The sequence below is a fragment of the Aptenodytes patagonicus genome, chromosome 12 (assembly GCF_965638725.1).
Source record: "Aptenodytes patagonicus chromosome 12, bAptPat1.pri.cur, whole genome shotgun sequence".
NCBI lineage: Eukaryota > Metazoa > Chordata > Aves > Sphenisciformes > Spheniscidae > Aptenodytes > Aptenodytes patagonicus.
In genome coordinates this window covers 797155-821194 of record NC_134960.1, presented here as the reverse complement: position 1 = coordinate 821194, position 24040 = coordinate 797155, and the positions used below count along the sequence as shown (strand labels likewise).

Genomic DNA, 24040 nt, shown 5'->3' with positions numbered 1-24040 from the left:
AGGGGTTGTAAGGAAAAATATCTTGGATCTTCGCTATATCTACTGCTCTCGTTAGGCAACACATCAGAATGTGCGAGCAAGGCAGACCTCAAGATAGGAATTCAGCTGATAAAGTGAATCAAAATTACAGATACCATGAAATGCCCCGTGGCCTTCCAGTGCCACGTCCAGTGCCTCACTGGAGTGAGAAGGTGCCCGTGTCAAACCACGTGCTGCTGTTGTTGGGCTTGGGTCGCGCTGCAGCGCGTGGGCACACTTCCCATGGGGAGCAGTGGCGGGAGCTGGACTTGCTCGGCACCCAGTTGTGGCCATCTGACCCCAGCACAGAACCCACGGCCCCACCAGCCCGGGAGCGGGAACAGCCGGGAGCTGCTGGAGCCTGTGGTGATGGTGCTGAAAGTCGCATGGGGAGTCAGCCCCAGCCCTGCTAACAAACACGCGCTTTTCTTTTTTTCCCTCGTGTCCCACGGAGCGGTTGCTGTTGAGTCGAGCATCCGTAGGAATGAGCGGCTGGAGCGGTCGCTCTCCGTTTTGAGCGCTGGGTGCAGAAAGCCGAGGCCGGGTCGGGTCTGGCACATGCTGCCCGCCCCAGCAGCCGCCGCGCCAGCTCCCCGCACGAAGGCTCCCCTTCAGCCCCTCCGGCACGCGGCGGGCGCAGGGCGTCCCATCTGCGCTGCGGGGCCGCGTGGCTGCCGCAAGTCCGGACTTGAATCCCGACGTGGTGTGCGCTTCAGTCTCAACCAGCGCGCAGCGCCGGGGGAGCTGAACAGGTTGAGTGACTTCAGGCTGTGGGAGGAATAATCATCTTGGGTTGCTTCAGAGAGCCGAGGCAGCCAAACCGGGCGAGAATGGCACTGTGGAGCGCCTCGCATCTCTGCCAGGTACCTCCGGAGAGTGTTTGTGTTTGAAGCACTTTTTATAGAACTGCTGTCAAAACGGGTAGAGAGCGAGCTTAATTGGGACCGATCTGAAAAACGAGGTGGTGTGTAGGTGTGCAAGGGATGTGTGCAGTGAGCGGCTGCTTTCAGCCAGAGCTGAGCATAAACAGGTCCAGTCTGATGTTTATCAGGGACTCTTATCTCCTGAGCTGGTAAATTTTTTACTGTCGTGTCAGTTACGATCCGCAGACCGGGGAGCATTAAAGACAACGTTGTGTACAGCGTGAGTAAGGCTGAGCATGCCTGTCCTGCTGCAGCCAGCGCTGCCCTGGCTGGTGGGGGGGGGAGCCAGCTCGCCCCGTTCGAGCTACGGGATCTGTCTGCCCAGCGAGCAGGACCTGGGGCTCCTGCCTCTGGCGTCAGCCCGAACGCCGTCCCCTTGCTTGTACTGAGTCACAAGTGACTCACTTTAAACTTGGATGTGAGTGCAAAGTATACATTTGCAAATTGGCTGGTGAGGCACTGCTTTGCAATGTAGGTGGGATGTATTACATACTCCAGCAGTCAAGTTCTGCTCTTTTTCCCTCCTCCCTCTCCCTCCGAGCAGGATAGCTGTCTGAACCCAGGATTTTGGTGCGGTTCTCGCGGGCGCAGGAAGGCGTCTCAGCCCGCTCCAGTGGATGTGGCATGTGGATGGCTCCAGCTCTGCTCGTGACGGAGCTCTGCACTGAAGATGGATGATTTAGCTCTCCTTGACCTGTTGGAGTGTCCTGTGTGCTTTGAAAAGCTCGACGCCACAGCGAAGGTGCTACCTTGCCAGCACACTTTCTGCAAGCCCTGTCTGCAGAGGATCCTGAAATCCCAGAAGGAGCTCAGGTGCCCCGAGTGCAGGACCCTTGTCCTCTGCAGCATCGAGCAGCTGCCCTCCAACCTGCTCCTCATTCGCCTCCTGGATGGAGTCAGGTGTGGACCAAACGTTACCAGGTTTGGCTCGATCCAGAGGTCAGGGGTCCTGTCCTCCCCTGCCTCCATCAGGAGAGTCCCCAGGGGGTTGCAACTTCATCAGCACCGGCTGGCGACAAATCCCAGGATCCACATGGAAGGGGTAAGGAGGGTCCACATTCTTTACCCAGTCCGTCAGCATAGAAAGCTTTATTCTTGTGTGCCAAGAGCTATGAAACTTTCCTGTTAGCAGTATTGCAGAAATGTCTGAAGTAAGAGAGATTGTTTTGTTTGCAAATCTGGTTGCTGTTTCCTTGTGATATTTGACTATTTTGAGTTCATCACAATAGTAACTGCATTGACTCTCAGGCTGAGACCTGCTTGCCCTTCTCCTTACAAAAAGTTCACAGAAGCTGTTTTCCCCAGGAGTTTTCAGGTGCTTCCTGACTTTGGGGGGGGGGGGGGAATGGCATTTCAGGTGCTTCAACTTTTGGGCAATATACTGATTTTTGACTGATAGCAATTAAATCAGTAATTGCAAAGCTGTAACTGTTAGAGGTGGAGAAAGGTATTTCCCATCGCTGCACCTCGGTTTCCCCAGCCATTGAAAATGAGAGCCCGTAATGATGCTTATGTCCCTGGCAAAATACTTTGAGGTTCACTAATGAAAAGCATTAAACTCGACTTACTTACTAACTTTATCTAGGGATGATTTACTAGGCTAATTTTAAAATTCTAAGTTGTTTCTGTCATTTTCTTTAACAGTACAAAAGCTTTTCTTAAATAATGAGGACATGATATTAGACCTGTTAAAGGAGCTTGGCTCAGATTGTATTTGGGGTAGACACTGACGCGTGGCTTCACCTTTCCTACATTTTATTCCTGGATTTCCATTTCTCCCACCTGAACCTATTCTTCTTTACAATGTCTCTACAAACCTTTTCACAACATTCAAAAGCTTGACTCAAATGGCTGTTCAGTCTCAGAGCATTTTTCAGAATTGCAGAGCTATAAACTTCCAGGCATAGGACAGGTTTTCTCGCCTGCATGCTATAGAGGTACATATGTGCGGGTATTGCTGTGGAGCTGTAGGTGTCCTGTGGGTACAAGCTGGTGTGCGTATCCCAGGGAATCTCTGTGGCGTCGATGTCATCTTGGATGGGTCATGTATAAAACCAGATCTCTCTCAGGAGCTCCTCTCTCAGGTTTTCCCACTGGAAGGCATGGCAGTGTGGCCCTGGGAGCGAGTCCCTTTCCTGGGAGCCCTGGCTGGCCCACAGCTTATCAGGCAGGCAGGCATGCCTGCCCGTGCATGGAGGCAGCGCCTGGGCCAGGTGGGCGATGCGAGAAGGCCGGCCTGGAAGGGGCCATCCACTTCTCCTGCGTGCATCTCTGTGGCCAGAAATTATGCTTTAGCTTAGATGAAACGTAGCTCAGTCCCCAAAGGCGCTGAGCGATGCTGTTCCGGTGGTGCTGGGGGAGCAGGGGCAGGTGGGCAACGCAGCACAGCCCGGGAGCGGCCTCCCGTCTGCAGCACCCGTCAGGTGAGCGGTGGCCGGGTGGGACAGCAGAGCGGGGCGGGGGCGAGCACGGTCCTCAGGCTGCAGACGGCCCCGCTGCAGCGACCTGTGCGGCTCGGCAGCCTCTGCCGCGGGTGACCCTGCTCCGCAGCAGGGCTGCCAGTTCCCACGAGCAGCAGAGCCGCAGCCAGCGAGGCCCCTTGCTGTGAACCAGCTCTCCCGGGGAGCTGCGGGGAGCCGCTGATGCCGTTCGTGCGAGGTACGAACCATCAGACAGCGACAGTTTTCGGCCACTGTCGCTATGGGCGGCATTTCAGCTGAAAATGAGAAGGTTTGTAGTTTCTCCAACTGGACTCCCTCAGCCTCAGATAAAAAAGCACAAATACACTCGTCTGTTTTTCTTCTCTCTCACCCGTTTCACATTTCTTTTACCACTTCTCAGGACAGGTGGGAACTTGTTGATATTATATAATGGCAACATCCATCAGTTTGCAGCTCCCAAAAGCATTTTAAGACCAAACTCCTGGGAATCGGCAGAAGTAGTGAGCGAGAGGGCTGTGGCTGCAGACCGGCTCCCCGCAGCGCTGGGGCGCAGCACTGAGATAGCCCTCTGACTTCCTATGCCCCTCTGGTGAAGGGGTATGAAACACGTTACTCTGAAATGCTTTTAGACTTAATTAGTTGATTAATTATAAAACACTTTGGAGTCCTCGGCTGCAAGGTGAAGAATGCAACGTATTAGTCACGTTTTGGTTTTGGTGGTTTTAAATACACGCAGACGGGACCACACGTTACTTTGGCTGCTCTAGTGGGCTGCTAATGCCTACGGACCCTCCCCTGAACTGGTACCCGGTAATAGCAGCTCTTCACCTGGCAGTAGAAGGGACTCGTTTGGAAGTGCCTGTGCGGTGCAGAGAAACAAGGCAGTAATAAGGACGACTTGTTGTCGTTGGAGTGCTTAAGTTTCAGGGTATTCATCTGAAGTAATCTGCGTGAGCACAGGCCTCCAAATTTGAACCTCAGAGTAGATGCTTTTTGTCAAGAATCAACAGTGATAACAGCTATCATGCAATCCTGCTCCACCACAGTTAATCCCACCGCAGTAGCCTTCCTGGGTACTCTTAAATGCAGTATTCATTTGCAACTGCAGTGGAAGGTCGTGTGCTCTCCAAAGAAAGACTGCCCCAATCTGCACTAGACCGCTAATACTCTACACCACTTCATGCTACAAAGCAAATAAAATTGACGTGCACCATGCTGCATTGCAGCCAGATACGCCATCAAAAGCAGGATACAGGACGTGTTTTGTTTTTACCAAAAAAGCCGTTCTATAAATAAACTTCCTTTGCTCCATGGAGCTGAGAAAATCACAAGTTTGATCAAAGTTTCTCTTCTCAGTAGAGATGTTTCCTTGCCAGCTTTTTGCTCTTCATCCTCATGAGCATCCATGAAGCCAAAAAAGTAAAATAAATCCCTTCATCAGCAAGCAAGCCAAGAACTCGTATCATTCTGAGAGGGAAGTGCGAGCAGGCCCCAGCAGAGCTGCTGGATTAGCAATAATACAATACTCAGTTTGCAGTCAGGAATTTCACAGAGCCAGTCCTTAAAAAGCAGGGAATATTCTAGTTACAGCCCATCCCAAACTATTTCTTATTTGCTAGCATTTAAATCACTTTTGAATCCACTTCCTACGTGCTAACATGGGGTGGGCACATTCTGGGTTTGTGCACATGGGCACGTACGTGTGCATCTGTACCCAGGCTGCGCCTGTGCAGGGAGCAGACAGGCCCTGAGCAGCCGCCGTGGGAGCAGTCGCTCGGGAAGTGCACAGAGGCCACTGGCACTGCCTGGTAGCTGCTCCTGGGACGTCTGGCCAGGTTTTAAGATCTTTAGCATCTATGCAGGGAGGACAAGACTTTGGATTTTCAGGATCTCCACATAATAAACTGTCTGGAATTTAAGAATAAAAGGATTTGCTAGGAGGTGAATGCGTAAATAATCTACACTGAAGCCTTTGAACTCTTAGGAACCGCCCCTGGCATGTGCCAGATGTGGTTACGTCTTGTGCTGAAGCATCCTTCTTATCTGGCTTCAGCCCCAATGTAAGCTAAACACGTCTTTGCCGCTGGTGAGAGAACAGAAAGATCATGTGTGCTGAGGTATACACAAAACTCCCATACTTCTCTGATGAGTAGCAGACCTAAACTGTACCCTAGACACGGCAAAAATCTGTCCAGGCCACTAAACAGCTACTTGGATGATGAACTTTGTCATGCAACAAATACAGGGCAGTGAGCCAGAGGAGAAAAATTCTGAGTATGACAGCTTGCCTTTAGAAAACACAGACCACACAAATTTAACTGTGACTTCGGCTATTTTCTCTTTGCATGAACTGAGTGCTGTAACACCCCCCTCCAGCATTTCATGGGAGATAGACAGATAACACCTCTATTGGGATAAAAATACACTGCACTCCAACGTCGCCACCTTCACAGGGACGTCTATATATAGTGCCTGTGTCTTGGTATTTTCTTCTCCTCCAGAAACATCTCCAACTCCTTTCTGAATTTGACAGACAGGACTTGGATTGCTGGATCTTTTTGAAACCTTATTCAAAGCAACCTTCACGTTTGCACCCAGCGGAGGCAAACACGTTTTCTGACCCACTCACTGTGCAAACCACCCTCCCCACCTCCCCAGAAAAACCCCAACAGTTCCTGTGCAGTCACAGTAATGACCTCATAACACGAGTCGTATCAGCCTTGGGTTGGACTAGCGCTGAACAGATGTTGCAAACCGGGGCACTATGCACAGGCACATTGGCTCTGCCTTAGGAGGTGGCGCCAGCTCCTTTTCTACCAGAGAGGGGGAGCATCCTCTCGCCCAGCAGCTGCTGTGGGTGGTGGGCGCTTGTGCCACAGGGTCTCCCAGCTGGAAATGGAGCTGCTTTATTTGGCTAAAAATTCTGTGTGGCCTCATGACCTTCTGGGAGAAAGGGTTTGCCGCAATTCTTCTCCACAGCCACATCCCATCAGGGTTTGTGTCATTTTAAAAAAACACCGAGTGTGACCCAAGGAACTGGTTCCGCAGTGCTGGCTTGCACCTTGTACAGGATACTGTCATATGCCTTTTTTCTCCTTTGCGTGCAGTTTTAGCACTTTTATCTACTGCAAAGAGAGAGTGAAGTCACCTTGATATAGACAGCCTGACAATACACACCCCAAAAGCTGTGTGTGCAACAACAGCAGAGATCTGTTGAGCAGCTCAAAGAGCACACAAGTAGGAAGCTTTGCAGCAGCTGTAAGCATTGCTGCAGCCATGAGGAAGAGTTGGTGTTACACACACCAGGGGACTGAGCCATTCACTCGTTTCTGTTGGAGAGGGGCATAAGGCAGAACCACAGCCTTGGAGTCAGGGGGTGAGCGTTCTGTCAGGTTCCCTATGGAAAGCTTAAAAAGAAAATACCATTTTGATGGGATGAAAGATGAAACACCCAGTTGCACTGTAAATGCGAGGCGGCACAGTCGTACCCAAGCCAGGACAGGATGGTGTGACGGGTGGCTTTGCAGAGGGCCAGAGTGGATGCGTGATCATCTTAACGACCGTTCAAGTCCATTTCAGTTACCAGCAAACTCCCCTCTGTGCTTTTGAAGGATGAGCAAGGCTCCTCGCTAGGGCACCTGGCAAACGGCAACAGGCATGGCAATTCCTGGCTGACCCTGTTATTGGTGCCTGGGAAACGCACAGCGATACTTATCATTCTTTCGCTGCAGAGGGGCTCCCAGCTGTCTGCCTGCGGGTCATACTGATGCTGGCTCCTGTCACCAGCAACTCCCCCAGCCGTGCGCCGCTGCCCAAAGTGCCCATGCAAACCACGTTGCCAAGGGCAGGCGGCTCTGCCGCGGGTTGAGATGGGGCACAGGGCTGCTCTCGGGCGATACCGCAGGGCGGTGGAAAGCCAAAGGACCTCCACGGCCAACATCAGGAGCCAGTTTCCCTGGTTTTACAAAATAAGGTACCAAGCTGCAAACACTTTTATGTGTTTTAATTTGTTACCAAGGCAATGAGTCAGGCTCAGATGGCAAGTCAGGAATAGAAGAGCAGGATTTCTCAGCGTGCGTGTTCACCTGCTAAGTATCGTGGTCAGCGAGGAGGCTGAAAGTCTGAGAGTCCTCCTCTTCTTGCAGAGTTTCTCCACTGGTGGCTGGCCACCGTCCCCGGGTCCACAGAGTTGGTCATTGGCCTGAGTTAGGAATTTTCCCCTCCAGAGGGAAGAGAGAGGAGGAGGCATGTTCACGTGCAGCTCTGCTGGTGCACCAGGGCTAGAGCTAAAAAACATCCTGAGAGAGGTGATGCTGGATCTTGGCAGGGAGAAGACCCATTCACTGCTGCTGTCTAAACCTTGTCTTGCTGTCCTTTACCTCACCTCTGCCCTTCTCACAAGGAAAACTGCAGTGCTTGCTCTTAAACGCTGGACTTTGTTCTGCTGTTACTAATTTTCAGGCATTCAAACTCCATTCAGCATCAGGACTCCACTGTGCAAGGCACTGTGCAAACAAGTAAAGAACCATCACCTTTTTTTTTTTTAAGAAAAAATTTTCCTTACGAGTTTGTAAGTGGATATTTGAGTTTACCCTGATGTGGGGAACCTCCATTTCATTTTGATGCCAGGACAGGGGACACAATTTAGGAGGCAGTTTTTAAGAGACAAACCTGTGTCCTTTGGCAATCGGACCCCTTTAAGAGGGTTTCCTTCGGGCCCTGAACAACTGATGGGCCCAGAATTTCTCACTGGCTTTGCAGGGAGGAAAGAGCAAGCCTCGCCTGTTGGGAAACCGCATCGGCCTGCATCTTGCATAACTGGGCTACAGTCAGTCGATCTCCCCTAGGAAATGGAAATACAGGAAGAGGAGAGCAGCTCCTTTCTCCAGCCCCAGGTCTGGGCAAGATGAGGACGCCCAAGGCCAGGCAGACAGTGACCTCCCTGGTCTTGGCCTACAGCTGAGGCAAGGCCCAGCTGTCACTTCACAACAGTTATTAATTTACCATCAAAATGGCTGCTAAGCAGAGGTGGCAGTCTAATGTAGAGATGTACCGTCACTAATTAAGCACTTCCCTGAAATAACATGAAAACTAAATCCTGGGTCGTTGGGCAATCAGAAGGCGCAGGGCCCTGGCAGCTTTGAACGGTGGCAGGGACACAGCACAGACACCCACCTTCCGCAGGCCTGCTGCCCGCGGGGGTGGCCAGCGCCGTCCCTCACCTCCCTCCTGCTGCCAGCGCCGTCCCGGCTTGCAGAGCACCCGGCCCCCCGTGCCTGCAGGCAGCGGCGGCACCGCTGCCCAGACCCGGCAGGGCTGGGTGACGGGCGGTGTCAGCGCGCTCCCTTTCCCAGCACAGGGAGGGCACTCAGTCAGCAGGGAGAGGGCTCGGGAGCCGCAGGAGGAGGGAGCGGGACGCAGGTTTCTTCCCTGCACGGTAAACAGCCACTTCTGAGAACTGCGGTGCTGAGGCAGAACGTCATGACCGGGCACGCCGAGGGCTGACAGAGTTTGTTTTCCGTGCGGCTTAAAACCATGACACACAACTTAACCACTGCCTGAGATTGCTGACTGCAGCAGAGACAAGAACATCTGATAGCAGCAACCGTGAGTGGAAGAGGCATGAAAAGGTTTCGTGCAGACACCGCAGCTCGCACACGCCGGTCCCTGGTCCCCGGCGTCACTCTGCTGTGCCCCGCACCAGCCGCTGCCAGCCTCCCCTCTTTCATCTCACAGAACGGCTTTTCAGGCCTGTCCCTGCTCTGCCTGCGCCCGTGCAACTCTGCCTGCACCAACTCTGCCCGTAGAGCGGGCGTCTACGAAGCAAAGCCATGCTCAGGTCCAACTCCTGCTTTGCATGTGCCATGGCACTCCTCCTGCCCACCTAAATCTCTCTTGTGGTTTCACACAGGCAAAGTAAAGCCTGATCCGGCACTGTCCTCCTCCGGAGCCATGGGGACGTTACCGACACGCAGACAGGCACTCCCCTCGGGGCTGGGCGCCTGCAGCGGTGCCTCAGCCGTCTGTGGTGCAGCATCCACTCAGCCTCTCCATGATAAAAGCTGCTCTGTATTTTCTTTAATCATTTTCCCCATTTTCCATTTCACCTCTGCATTACAAAGCCAGAGTGATAATAGGCAAAGTTCAGAAGTGATGTAAGCCTCGATGCGGTGGCATATCAAAGGGGTGTTTGTTAGCAGATGGTATAAGTGCTCCCATTCACCACTGCCATCACCCTGCCAGCAGCCACGGATGCGCAGATGTAGCAGCACAGAAACCAGCCCCAGCAGTCCCAGCGACAGGCTCTAATACCTGCTTCTGCAGACTCCTTCGGTTGCTTTTCATCTCTTCAGTCTGCAAATCACACCCACTTACACCTGTAACTTAAGATGATGTTTTCCATACCCAGCTAAATCCATACAATTTGCATCTCCAGCTTCCCCTGTGAAGGCCTGCTGGCACGCGGTGCAGGGCAGCCGCCAGCTTTAGCTACAACCAGCACTGGCCTTGCGTCCCCGCGAACCCAAGAGGGAATTGGGCAGATCTGGTGAGCTCCAGTACCGACATGAGCAGGAGGGGACTGACTTTGTTCTCCCTGGTGCACACAGTCTGCTTGTGCTTGGAAGATGGGAGCAATCCTCCTCAGGGGAGAAATAATGCAGAAACCACCCAACTGTCTGAATCCTCAGAATATAATTATATGAAGAGATTGAAATGACAAGTTCACTTTTGATGGTTTTGTTCTCTGTGACAAGGCTGAAGTTATCTCCCCTGTGTTGAAAAGCAGAAAAACAGAATTGTAATGGCAATTAATTTACATTCAAATAGCTCTTTTCATCCAACTGGATCCTAAAAAGCCCTGAAACTGCCTAGCTGAGCACACAAAGGAGATGAAGTGGGGCTCATTCATCCCATCGAGATGCGGACAGTTGGTGGCAGGATGCTGAAGGCGGCTTGCAGAAAGTTAGTAATCAAAATGGACAGTAGTTGTTATTGATTATCTCACTTTATGAAAAGCCAGCATGTCCTCTGGCGTCAGTATGTAGATAATAACCAGCTCTCCATGCATGGTGTGTAAATCACTGCTCATCAGGAGCGTGGCCTGCATTGTGCTCTCAGATCTGTCCTGGAGTCACTGTCTGCCTCTGTCATTCACACTCCCCCTGGTACTATCCCCACGGGTAAAGCAGGGATAGTATTTCCACCATCGCCCCATCCTTCATCTGCGCAGTCTCTTTAGATCGCCTGCTCTCCAGGGCAGGAATTGCTGCTGTGTTTGTACAGCGCCCGGCACAGCAGCAGCCTCCGGTAACACGTACCATCCCTGAGAGCGGGGACCGCTGGCCATCTTGCCCTCACCACCCTCACCACCTGCACGGTGGGGTCAGGACACAAGCTTTCCATTTCCTACAGACATCGGATAGTCTGGGTATTTCCATGTGTGCTGTGGAACAGCGGGTCCCTGCGCTGTGGGGGTCCCTGCACTGAAGATGCAGGTCACCCTGGGCCACAGTCGAGAGTGAAGACACTATAACATTTCTTCAGCCACCCTGGTACTCCTCTAGTGCTCACGTGTGGATCTTGGGCAATGAAATGTGCCCTCACCTACTGCATACCATCTCTTCACATCGTGCAGTTCTTTAAAGAAAAGGAGATAGGGTTGGTAGGAAAAGCTTCCTCCATCCTTTGGTATTGACCCTTCTTTGCTCCGCAGTGGCAGCTTTCTGGGTGGGGGGTTCTTTCGAGCACCTCAGTATAGTTTAATATTTAGGCTGTACTTGGGCTCCTGCTACCTAGGTGTAGAGCCGGCACAACGGAGTTAGAGGTTTGCAGGATCCAATTTGATGTTTCCCTGAAGAGCAAGTCCTGGCGAATCCTGGCTCCGGCACCCCTGATGCCGCCCCGTGCAGCACACCTGTGTGCCAGTCCCCTCTGACCGATGCCAGTCCTGCTCCAAACGGCTCCAAAATAAAAAATAATCAAAAAACACTTGTAAACTGAACCCTCAGTACCTAGTGGGAGAAAAATCAAACTGGAAGACATCCAGGACTGGATTTCTCTTCTTCCTGGCACTATCCTAGAAATAAATTGTTCCTCCCAAGGAGGCTGTTATGTGTTACAGAAATCGTGTATCTACAGAAATATCGCTGCCTCTGCACAGCACGGATATTTATCTCTTCTGCACAAATAATGCAGTGCCAGGGGGCGGGAGAGGAAGGCACAGCTCGCACAGAGCAAGGGGCTGCACTGCCTCCCACATGGGCCCTGCAGACCATGCACCAAGGATGACCACGTCTCCCCTCAGCACCATCTCCATCCCCTCAGACTTTCCAGGTGACACGGCTGGGGCTGGCCTGGCTTGTCACAGCTCATTTGCAGTGTCCTGGGTCTGTTTCTGGTCCGTCGGCTTCTTCCAGGGTGGGACAGCCCTGGCAGTACCGCCACCGCTCCAGCTCGGGGGGCCGGGACTTACGCACAAGGGACATCCCACGTCTGAGCTGGTTCGCCTGCGCAAGGTCCTGAGGAGTGACTGCCTCCCTGCACGTGGGGCGACACCCATGAAACCCAGATCAGGATCAGGCCCTTGGTATTTACTGCAAAGACATTCAGCCGGTATGGGAGGAGACTGCATGCTTGGGGTGGCTGTCTGCCTTCGAGGGACAAGGCGCAGCGAAGAGCAACTCCAGGGCATTCCCTGTGCGGAGTTATGAAAATCAGAGCTGGGAAACCACACGGGTGCAGGTCCAAACCCGTCTGAGGCCATTCCTGATCCATCTGCCAGCAGCCTCCTCAGCCCCACGGGTCTGCCTCCACTGTTGGAGTTAGCAGGGCGCCCGCTGAGGTTTAGGGGGGCCAGGCCCAATGCTGCTGTTGGGCAGTGGTGCAGGGACGGGGATGTCCACAGCAGGCAGCGTTCCTGGGGCTCACTCCTGCCAAAACAGCTCCTGCTGTCCTCCCTTTGGCTTGCAGTAAATCAGAAGGAAGCACCCCTGGACATCAACAGCAATAAGCTACTCCAAGGCTTAATTTGTCACTCATCCCACGTGTTCATCTATGCAGTCGTGGACGTTGGTGAAGTCAGAGCGTCTGGGAAACAGGAGGATCCCATCTGACATCGTTAGCTGTGTCTCGCTGAAGTTGTTTGCAGTGAGGCTTGCTTGGAAATGGGTGAAGGAGTAAATGAGTCCCAAGTGCAGGGACGTCCCAAGACAGCCTCGTCCTCACGCTCACTGTAGGGTATCGCAGGCAGCGGTTCAGTCTGCTTGTGCAGAGATGTTGTCACCGCGGGGCCGTGCTGCTCCTCAGGCTGGCTTTAAGTGGAGCTGCCTGGGACAAGGTTTACAGGTGTTCACAGCCTCCATCAGAAATCTCTCCTCTTCGCTGCACTCCCTGGCTTGGCTTTCCTCCTTTCCTGACAATTTTTAATGTCTCTCCCTGGTGACCGCCCAGCACAGCCGGCCTCACACACTTTTTCTTGTCTTTTTTTTTTTTTTTAAATACCAGTGCTGTGAGTGTGTGGTCTTACATTAATCCACTGCCAATAACAAGGAAGTTATAACTAGCTCATTTAAGATAATTATAGTGTGCATTTCTCCCAGCTATGAAGAGATGCTTTGAATTGCTTCCTCACACACATGTACATATTTTTAATTTGCTTCTTTGTTTTGTACGGAGGGAGACTCAGATGTATTGGATGGCTGCCCTAGCACAGCTAATGCCAAATGCCAAAAAAATTTACAAAAAAAAAAAAAAAAATCTTTTCTCCCCTGCCGGCCTCGTATCCACTAAGAACGGGGACACGGCATTGAGGTGCATCTGCCACGACCATCCCTACTGGCAGAGTGGCCAAGGAGAGAAAAGTATCTCACCCAGAGACCGTGCACCACGTTGCACTGATGCAAGAGGGAGTTTCTGGTTCCACACCCCAGAGTTTACCCGCTGCGTTTTCTCACCTGGGCTCTCCCAACAGCTCTGCAGGCAGCTCCGCAGGGCACACGCCAGCCCCGCGGCAAGGGGGACGCACCTTGGTCTCCAGCCACTTGGAGAGCCTGCCATACCTCCTGGGGGGCACGGTGATAGCAGGGTCACGTCTCACTCAGGCACGACGGAGAAGAAAACGGAGGCGGGGAAAAATCGGAAAAAACGAGGCAGCGTTGAAAAAAGTTACAACCACCCAGAAAACAGAGAGAGGGGGAAAGGCTTCTCTGGGAGAGGCAGCGTGCTCTGCAGCAGTCAAAGGCACCGCAGGCATTTCCTCAGCACCGAAACCCACACGGGTTTGGGCTCATGATCTCTGGCTGCCCTTGGCCCAAAGGTCCTGGCAAACCATCCCGTTGGTCTCTGTCTGCTTCATAGCCTGAAAAGTGTCAGCAGGCAATGTACTACAGGATTCCCTTCTTCTACCCAGCTTCCCACTAACTTTAGAGGCTTTCACATAGGAGAACATGAAAGACTCACTTCTCTTTCATTTATTTAATTTAGCACTACTACTGTAGCTGCAGTATTGCATGGCATCACGGGGAAGAAAGCCTTTTCCGTTCACCAGTGGTGTTTCTTCTTTGTAGTTGCTGCCTCTCTGCTACCGGGCAGCAAATACTCTACACCAATTTTCAACAACCTTTAGTCAAGTTTTTCCACAGAGCTTCTCGTAGTGTTTTTCCAACTGAATTTAAAGACAGATGCTGAACCCTGCAGCTAGGGACCGTGCCAATATTTGCAATATTTGGCTGAACGTTTTGCTGCCACTACCACCCCACTAAAATAAAATGCTGCCTTGGATTAACAAAAAGCAACTAGACATGCTAACGGGAGAAAAAAAATCCATCAAAACAAACCAGGTCCCTCCTCACCCCGTGCCCAGGACCGCGTCCTCACCTGGGAAAGCCTCTCCCTCTGCCCTCAGCCCAGAGCGAGCTACCTCCAGGCACACCTTGTCTTTATCGCCGGGTTTAATTAGCACCCCAGTTTCTGCCATTGCAATTAACCTACTTTAAATAAAGCCAAACAGATGCCTTGCAGAGGATCTTATACATCCAAGAGTGGACAGAAACCAGCTAAAGCCTGAGAAAGAAATCAGATTTGAGAGACGCCCGCAGCTGCCTGTGCTTTAGCACCAGGAGGAACGATAAGCAACGAGATCAGCTGCCCGTAGAGGGTTTCTGCTGGCTTCCCCCAGCCTCAGCGGGGTGGTTTGTTGCGGGGCGCTTCAGTTGCTTTTCTTTGTCTTTCCTACGTCTTATGAACATGTTAAAAAACGGTGACCCTGATGTACGTCTTTCTGAAAACTTCAGCTTGAAGATGTATTTTGTGAAAGGCCTGCAAAGCAGGAAAGCACCCTGTACAGCAAAAACCACATTGGTTGCTCCATGTGGGTAGATAAAGGCTTGGTTTATGTCCTAAATAAAGTTGGGAAATCAATGGGATAATTTTGGCTCAGTATCTGAACAGGCAGACAAAATTTTAAAAAAAAGCAACAAAGACAGACTTTGGAAAAAACTGACTTGGGCCTTAAAAAATTACTTGAATGATTTTTTTTGATGAAGTAAAGATCTTGAAAAACTTAATTTCAAGTTAATTTCAGTTGGTTGCAAAACAAAATTCTTTGTATTGCTATGGGGTTTTTTAATCCTTCTCCTCTTTGTTTAAATTACATTGGTTTTTGCTGTTAACAGACTATTGAAATATTAGAAAAAAATCTTTTGGCAGTTACAAAGTACATGTGATTTTGAAAACATTGGGCATCAAGTGCTGAAACAGTCCAGCGTGATTACGGTTTTTCCTTGTCACGCAACCAGAAACGCGCATCCAGTCCAACGTCTCTTCGTAACACCACCCGTCCCTTTGAAGCACTTAATTCTGAGGTGGTTTTAATTGAGGCTTGTGGAAAACAAGGACCGCTCTCCTTGCCCTCGTCCCTTCCCGGGGGAGGCGGGAGGCATGGGGGTCCTGTGCCCCGTGCTGACCCCGAGCCTGCACCCGCGCTGGAGGCTCCCGGCTTCCCCCGTTCCCCACCCCGAGTACGGGGAGCCGCAGAGCCTGCAGAGCGCTTCCCTGGGGTACAGGGAGCTTTAGCAGGGAATAAGTGGTGCAGATCAAAGGACCACCAACATTATAATAATCCCTTGACAAAATGTCCGTGAAGGAATACACCAATGTTACCTTGTGAGAGTTCAAAATTATTAGCAAGTCCCAAAAGACCAAAATTCTGAACATTTTTTGGATGCTAAAGAAGCATGTAAGCATTAATATTAATTCTTATTCACCTAGATCCACAAAAGTTTTGCAACAAATTTCAGTGAGTGAATACAAGTGCTCTGCTCTATGAAGTGAGGGGTGAGATTATGTCGATGGCCGCTGCAAGCTCCAGGACACAGCAATGGGAAAGAACACCAGGCTTAGAGGGAAACGTGAAAACAGAATGGGCTGAGAGATTTGAAAGTGCATGGAAGTGGGAGGAAAGGGTTAAAGGGGAGGTGAAGAAATGAAGGTTGTGACCATGGTTAGAGGAAGAAACAGCCCACCCATCCAAGTGCGGAGGGGTGAGTTTCAGGCAGCCCTAATGTCACAAACATGCCTATCCTACCTAGTTTTCAGTTATTTATTCCAGTCTGCCCTCCTGTCTCATCCTTTTTCTTGCTGAAGAAAGAATACTCCAGACTCTCAGCGCCCCATTGCTCGTTCACTTTTCCCAGTTAGTAATAGGCATGCATTTCATTTCAGAGTTTCTCTTATTTTTAACACATTTCCATAACTCGTTCCTGATGCCTTTTAAGTTTTGCTTTATTTTGCTGTACAACCATTCTCTCATCATCCCCCTACGTTTGTGTTCCTCCTTTACAAGCCCTGTTTTCGCAGTTTGCGTGAGTCCTGTTTGTTTTCTGGTCACTCCTGAGGCAATCAAAGGTCTCTCTCTGTGCTCCTTGTCCTTGTTGAAGACCAGAGAGTCTGTCACTGAGTCTTTCTGAAGGAGGACTGGCCCTCCCGTAATCCCCTGTTCCCGCAGTCTGTTTTTCTGCATGCGTACATCCAGGCACGCGTTTGCAGTGAGAGTTTCTGTGGTCCTGGCACTGACACGGTCCCTATTTCCCGTATGAGCTCGGGGGACTGATGGAGAGCAAAGCTGGCCTGAGTCTCACTTTCATTATTTTCTTTTTTTCCAGCAATGTACTTTCAGTGTCACTAAGCCAAGTGCATGTGTTCACTATTAGCACAAATTAACAGACAAAATGAGTTAATTAGAACTAAACATTAAACTAATTACTTCCCCTTTCAAATGCTTTGAAGTAAACACAGTACATAAAATTTTTCTCTTCTTGGTTCCTTTTTCCTACCAAGCATCAGTGTTTGGGAGTGGTGGAAGGTGTTCTCTTCCCAAAATCTAAATCATTTCCATGGAAAATCTTTTCCGCACTTCAGGAAACTAATGTCAAGTTTCTCTCTTCCACCCTCCTGACCTCCAAAAAGTGGCTGATGGGGGTAAACTCTGCAGAAATCCTGCCTGAGCCCTAGGCACCGACACGGGCGGATCTGGGGAAATGGGTTTATCTCCTTCCACAGAAAAAGGCAGGAAAAGCCTGAATGGGTCAGTGGTACAAAAGCGCCGTCTCCCATGAGGTCGGCAGGGATTTGGTGACTATGGCTTGGAAAAACTGCAATGCAGGGTCCTACAAGGCCACAGCACTCGGCAGCCAACAGACAAAAATCCACATTTTGTCCACGGGAGGTGCAGAGCCAGCAGCTCTAAATCCCATTGCCCCACCAGCATGCTTCCCTTCGCACTGGCGCGGCCAAGCTCTCGTGGGATGGGACCCTGCTCCCCGTGGTGGTCCACGCATCTCGGCCAGCAGACCAGAGTTAAAGACGTGCTGGGTTTGAAGCACTCAGCCGTGGATGGAGCTCCTCTGCCCGCCGCAAAGGTTTTTCCTGCAGTTCCCACACATGACATTACAAATCCTAAAAAGTGGAGAAGGACAATCTAGATCTGCAGAGACTGGCATAGAAGAAGCTGAAAAGCCTCTTGTCCCTGGCTGTCCCAGGCACCAGCACCTCTGCTTAAAACTGATCAAGGCTCTAGAGCTGGGGACAATCCTGGCTTCCCCTTTTCTCAGCATGTATCTCATGCAGCTGCGCTACCAGAAATGGAGCTCAGCATTTGGTTTTTTCCCCCCTTAAAATTTAGGGCTGTGTTGTGTCTGGGAGACATCACTGCGGGTGAGGACAGGCAGCCCTATGGCAGAGCACAGACTCCCACACTGCAGAGGCACAGAGCTGTGGCTTGCCTCCATTGGAGGTGCCCAGGAGTCACTCGTTGGGGTTTTTATCTCATCTACCAGCACAGAAGGGGCAGGCAGGACCCTTAAACTACTTTCCCATCCCAAATTCAAAGATACCCCTCTTGGTCCAACGAGTCCTTTGAAGGAGACACTGCCATGTCTCGGAAAGCAGACAGAAACCAGAGAATTGATCTGTTCCTTATTTCCAGATTCCTACCAATTGCAGTAAAGCTCCTACAGCCAGAAACAGCAGAACAGTTAATCAAAAGGCATTAAAGAAAATGAACCACAATGCAAGATATTATTGAAGCCGAGAATCTGGTACGATTCAAGGAAAGAGCAATATCTGCAGCTCTAACAGTTCAGATAATAGTTTAGAATATATACGGCTGTGTTTCTTTATGCCAAAAACAATCACTGTTTGCCTCAAGCAAAGAAGAAATCTCTCCCAGAGGCGCACTGTTGCAGCAGAGCTGAGCACTTCGTGTTGGTCACTGTTTCCAGTTGGATGTTAGGCTGGATGGACCGCTCATCCAGTACGGGATGGAAACGCTGCGTGCTGACAAGAGCCTGGGCTAGAACGGCATCATTAAGTGATGAGCCTTCACAAACACACACAAGGATATTTGTTCTTACAACTTTTATTTCTAACTTGTCTGCAGAGATGATGGAACAAGGGGTCTGCTGGCAGCCCGTCCTGTGACGGCAGCACACCTTCTCACAGCATTCAAACACACGGAATAGAATAGAATATAGAATAGAATAGAAATTTCAGTTGGAAGGGACCTACAATGATCATCTGGTTCAACTGCCTGACCGCTTCAGGGCTGACCAAAAGTTAAAGGAGCAGCATTCGTTTCCAGCCGAAGGGCCAGCAGAAGGACAGAGCTTAACACTCAGTGTTTTGCATTTCATATACAACCGTGATGTTGCAAATGGCAATAAACATAAACAGAGATTGCTTATTCATTCTAGAATGCACTTGTGTGGGACGCAGTACTCTAGTCCAACAAATGTGCTGGAGGTATCTCCATCTTGTCTTTAACACAAGTATGTAAAGATTGAGCCTTTCAGTATTGCTGATTTCCAATGTATGGGACCCCCCCAAATGCATATCTACAACAGCTACATAGATCGCAAAAAAATTCAGCATATCTGCACTCCTCCCAAGAAAAACACCCCCCAGGCTGCCCTCAAGTTGTACCGCGTGGGTTCACAGCACCGAGGCCAGGGACAGCTCTGGGTTTATTCAGCTGTCTAAATGATCTGTTGCATTGTGTATTAAATTGAGTTTTCTAGTATAGATAAGGGTCAGTAAAGCGGTTATTTTAGGTGAACTTTGTGGTTTCATTTTGATGAGAGTCAAGATGGTAAAGTTCCCTTATCTCTTCTCATTTTGGTATATCTCTTATTTCTCATATTATACTGCAACAACAATAACATTAAGAAGCCTCTCTTCCTGTAACCCAGATTAAAGACTGAAATAAGATCACGGTCACATGATGTTAAAGGAGGGGGATAACCACAGGAGAGCAGTAACCTGCACTCACCTTGCTCTTGTTGCGTTGTCCTAGACATGCACAGTTGGCCACTGCAGGTGACAGCTGCCACGTCAGCTGGACGATGGCTGAGACCTCTGGTCATTCTGGGTTCATTAAAATAGACATTGTATTAGAGGAGACCTTATAGCAGGCAATAAGATCCCATGGGAAGACTAGTTTAAGGCATTAATTGTTTCTTAATATTCTTAAACAAGTTCAGCCTGCTTTTCATCTTGATACAAATTTAGCGTAAGTATTTTGGAGCTTGTCTTCGTTAGAAAAAGACATCAAGAAAGGATGTGGGTAGTTAATCCCAATAAATGCATGCTTAAGCCTTAGACTCTAAATTTTTCTTAGTAATTACGCATGCTTTTGGGGAATTCTGTCTATGTTAAGCATCGCTGTCACAGATGAACTGCAAGGGCTGTTTCTTGTCCCACAGGTCCCACGAGCCAAGGCCCTGTACACCTACCGAGGGCACAACCCTGGGGAGCTGAGGTTCAATAAGGGGGACATCATCGTGCTGCTCCGACAGCTGGATGAGAACTGGTATTTGGGGGAGGTCAACGGGATCAGCGGCGTTTTCCCAGCCAGCTCCGTGCAAGTCATCAAGCACCTGCCCCTGGCACCACCCCTCGGCAGAGCACTCTACAGCTTTGACCTGAGGAGCAGGGATAAGACCGAAAACAAGGACTGCCTGACGTTTCATAAGGTAACACCACCCCGCAGCAGCCAGGGGCTGGGCGACACGGGCTGGGCTGTTTTCTTCTTTAGACTGTATGGTGTTCTGCTACTCCCCAACTCCATAGGAGTTCCCTTTCGGAAATCACTAAGGTTCCCAAGCCCCCCTGTCATGGTTTAACCTCAGTCAGCAACTGAGCACCACGCAGCCACTCACTCACTCCCCACCTCCCCGGTGGGATGGGGGAGAAAATTGGAAGAGTAGAAGTGAGAAAACTTGTGGGTTGAGATAAAAAACAGTTTAATAATTGAAATAGAATAAAATAATAATAATACAAATAATACACAAAGCAAGTGATGCACAGTGCAATTGCTCACCACCCGCCGACCGATGCCCAGCCAGTCCCTGAGCAGCGGCCCCCCCGACCAGCTTTCCCCAGTTTAGGTACTGAGCATGACGTCCCATGGTATGGAATGTCCCTCTGGCCAGTTGGGGTCAGCTGTCCTGGCTGTGCCCCCTCCCAGCTTCTTGTGCACCCCCAGCCTGCTCAGTAGAGCATGGGAAGCTGCAAAGCCCTTGACTAGTGTAAGCACTGCTCAGCAACAACTAAAACATCGGTGTGTTATCAACATTATTCTCATCCTAAATCCAAAACACAGCACTGTACCAGCTACTAGGAAGGAAATTAACTCTATCCCTGCCAAAACCAGGACACCCTGAGACACTGCCACCAGCAGTGTACCACTGCCCCGTGGGCACACACAGGTACGTGCAGGATGAGGGCCATCCAGAGAGGGATGCAAGTGCCCGCCACGAGCAGCGATTGCAGTCCCTCAGCTCACCTTCTTGCCTATGCTGCTGTCGTTGATGAGGAGTGGCTGATGGTGCTAGCCTGCTCTCAGGACCAAAACACTCGAAGGAGATCTCTATAAGACACCTACTGACATGGTAAAGAAAATTGCTTCCAGGTCTGGAGGTACATCATTTATGTATGTTGAACATACCCAGCCTACTGGAGGCATGCATTTGCAGAGCAATACCTGAACTTTTACTGTATTTCCCTTTATTCCCCAAAGGCTACAGAGCTTGTGTTTACTCTGTTAGAGGACACGCTCTTCTGAGTAACTGCACCTCCAGCAAAGTCAGCTGTCCCTGTAGCGTCAAAATGAGGTGAGGCATGGCAGAGCAGAACAGAAAGCGCTGCCCAGAGGCATCAGTGTCCTCCAAGAGAAGTCACCTCTTTCTCCGGCCAGCTGGCAGCACAGATGTGATGCTGTCCTCGCTCTCATGGGTATGAAGAGGAGGCAAGAGAAGGAGGCTGTGGTCCAGGCCAGGTGACCCCAGGGAGTTGGAGCTGGATGTGGGGTGGCTGGCAGGGGGCAAGTGAAATCAAACAGCCAAGAGCCAGCGGTGGTTTCTGACTAAGGGGAGGAACTAAAAGAGAAAAATCAGTTCAGAGCAGTGTCACACATCACCAGCTGCTGTATAAGATGTGGGCTTTCAGCTTGCTAGTGCATATGCAGAGAGGCTGGGCAGCCAGCAATCCTCCCTTTGTCATTAGGATTCACTTATTAGCAGGAGGCGCCTTCCTCAGCTTTCTGCCATCTGTGTTTGTTTTTTCTCTTTCACTCTATTTGCCTTTGTTTCACAGCTTACTCATTCTGTTTATTTGCGTTAGGAGGCTGCACTCATCTCCAGTCCAACAGCAAAGTTCACACATGGGGAGTTAGCACACATCTAAAACAGATGCTTCTGCAAAGTGGCGAGAGCATCCCCCGGTCCCCCAGCTTTGTGACAGCGGCTGGTTGTTACCGTACGAAATGACAAAGATTGGAGCAGTCACTTCAGTAACTCCCTTCTGCAGCAACCTCGAGGCAGTGCCGGTGCCAGTGCTGTGTCCTCCTCCAGCTGGGCGTAGCACGAGGTGACTGGCCAGCCGAGGCGGGTAACTGGAGAGTGCCATCTCTCTGCAAACCACCATAAAGAGATGATTTATTCCTCCAGGAGCCCTAGCAGGCAGGGGAACCTCAACACAGGGATGCGGGAGCCTCGGGTGGGTGACACAGGAGTTGCATTTGTCCAGCACAGCCTGGCTTTAGACCAAAGCTCTACTGCAGGCAGCTTGTATTTTTGAAAAAACTAGATCAAGCTGGCTGTAAAAAAAAAAAAAAAAAACCAAAACCCAACAAAACAAACAAAAAACCCCACAGCTGCCCGCTCTCACAGGAGTGCTGCACGCTGCAGCTGGCTTCGCAAGCAGCTTCTCTCCCTCACCGGCTCTCACATCTGGACGGGATACCCCCACCTTTCTGCTTCGCATTCGGCTTCACCCCACCACCACATGCCCTTGCCCTCCCTTGGGAGAAGGTGACAGTAATTTGGCAACAAGCCCCCCTGGAAATTTGTGCAGACATTAAAGTGCAATACCACATAGCAATCTCTCCTTATTCTTCAAGGCAGTAGCCAGCAGATAGCTTTCATTTGTGTGTCTGAACGTTAAGAGTCACTTACTGCAAGATTAATACAAAATTTCCACCAATTCAGATGGAAACTTTATGCACGTACTCTGCACGGGTGTAAATGTTCTGGCCAGCGGGAACCAGCCTTCTCTGACCCCTTCAACCTTGGAGTCATTAAAATTTTAGCCCCAAACTTTATGCATTAGTTCAGAAGAGAGAAAAACATAAATTTGTTTCTGTAAAATTCTCCTTATTTCCCCCCCCACACGTGGCCTTAAAAAGATGAAATCAAAACATCTTAAAAGTTAACAAGATTTAATTCTGTTGGGTTGCTCAGAAACGTAGGTCCTTCCAAAGACATGTAGCTACCAGTCAATACAAACTAGCTTTTTTCCTCCGGAGTATTTCAAATACCTGTACTCCAGCAACGTCAGGTTATTTCAGCTCCTGAAATAGCGATCTGAGCTTCTCGGCACTGTGACACCAATTACCTCGACACTTACAGAGGGGTTTTTCACTTGGTTCGTGGCTAAAATGCCATTTTCATCATTAGTTGTGTGTGTGGCAATTACAGAGGCATTTCCACGTGATGGAAACCATCCAGCAAGTCAAAGGCTTTTCATGTCCTCGCCGTCAGACTCGTGTCCACGGTCCCGATTCAGCCACGCTCGCACCTTTAATTTAAAAACAAGTTTGAGCGTCGTGCTGAGTAAGGCTAGACAAGCTGGCGTTTCAGAATACATACATACCAGAAGCTGTCCCAGAGGACTTGGCGGGGTCGCACCACCGAAGCTGTTTAACGAGGCTGCTCTCCGAAATGGCAGGGCGAGCCCGTCCTCACCCCTGCGACCCACCTCTCCCGCAAGAGAGGGCTGGTGACACCGTGCTCCTGCCCTTCACAGTGACAGCATCACCGTCCTCGGCAGAGCTGATGAGAACAGAGGGCAAGTTAGGCGACAAAGCAGGGACCTTCCCCACCTTGTGTGTGGAGGGGGGGACAGCCTGTTCTCCGCCATGCCCACCCAACGCCACGCCGGGCAGCGGCGCGTGCCAGCGCCGGGGGGCAGAGGCCTCCTCCCGGCCCGGCATGGCTCACCGCTGCCTCTCAGCCCTGCAGACAGCGAGCAAACAACTTTCCCTCTCCCTCGCCGGAATGAAGCCTCCTCAACAAGGAAAAAATTGGGGGCAAAAATGCAAAATTCAGGCAAAATATCAAAATTGCGTTTTTAACGGGTTCTGTTGTAATCGGCTCTCGTGTAGCTCTGTTTGGTGGGGGATCTGTCCCGTGAGCCCCCCAGCTGCTTTCCTGGGGCTGCAGGGGGGCTGGCTGGTCACGGGTGGCCCCCAGCCACCCCCAGCCTCCGCCAGCTCAGCGCGTCGCAGATGGCGTTCCCGGCGCTGCGGAGACCTTTAAGCCGCCCGCTCCCTGACAGTCTTTTGTTAGCACTGGTCTAGACATTAATTGTATTCCTGCAGTTTAGCTTGAGATGCAGGGTGTAAATGGCACCAACAAGAATTCCTGGAAATAAAATTAATACTTGTAATCATCCTAATTACAGCAAGCACCTCTTTGTGGCTATTTTACAAAAAGGACACTAGTAAAATACCTTATTTGAAGCTCTAATATATTTTGTAAAATGTCTTTTCATTTAATGAAATCATTTTAGCTTCAGTAATTACTTATTTAAGTCTGGCGTTAACAG

The 24040-nt window shown here is 50.5% G+C and overlaps 1 protein-coding gene across 7 annotated transcripts in view; it reads left to right on the top strand.

Annotated features, from left to right (window-relative positions):
• Nucleotides 1-842: 842 nt before the first annotated feature.
• Nucleotides 843-24040, top strand: part of SH3RF2 (SH3 domain containing ring finger 2) — a 51268-nt gene continuing 28070 nt past the window's right edge. For 5 of the 7 annotated variants that reach the window (XR_012996344.1, XR_012996345.1, XM_076349823.1 and 2 more), the window contains exons 1-3: nt 843-881; nt 1486-1983; nt 19639-19908. Coding sequence is in view for 5 of the 7 variants with exons in the window: in XM_076349823.1 (XP_076205938.1) it covers nt 1612-1983; nt 19639-19908 (642 nt within the window). In the remaining 2 variants the exon portion in view is untranslated. Of the gene's footprint in view, nt 882-1032; nt 1091-1457; nt 1984-19638; nt 19909-24040 lie in introns of those variants that run through there. The other 2 variants (XM_076349820.1, XM_076349821.1) reach the window with 2 other exon arrangements.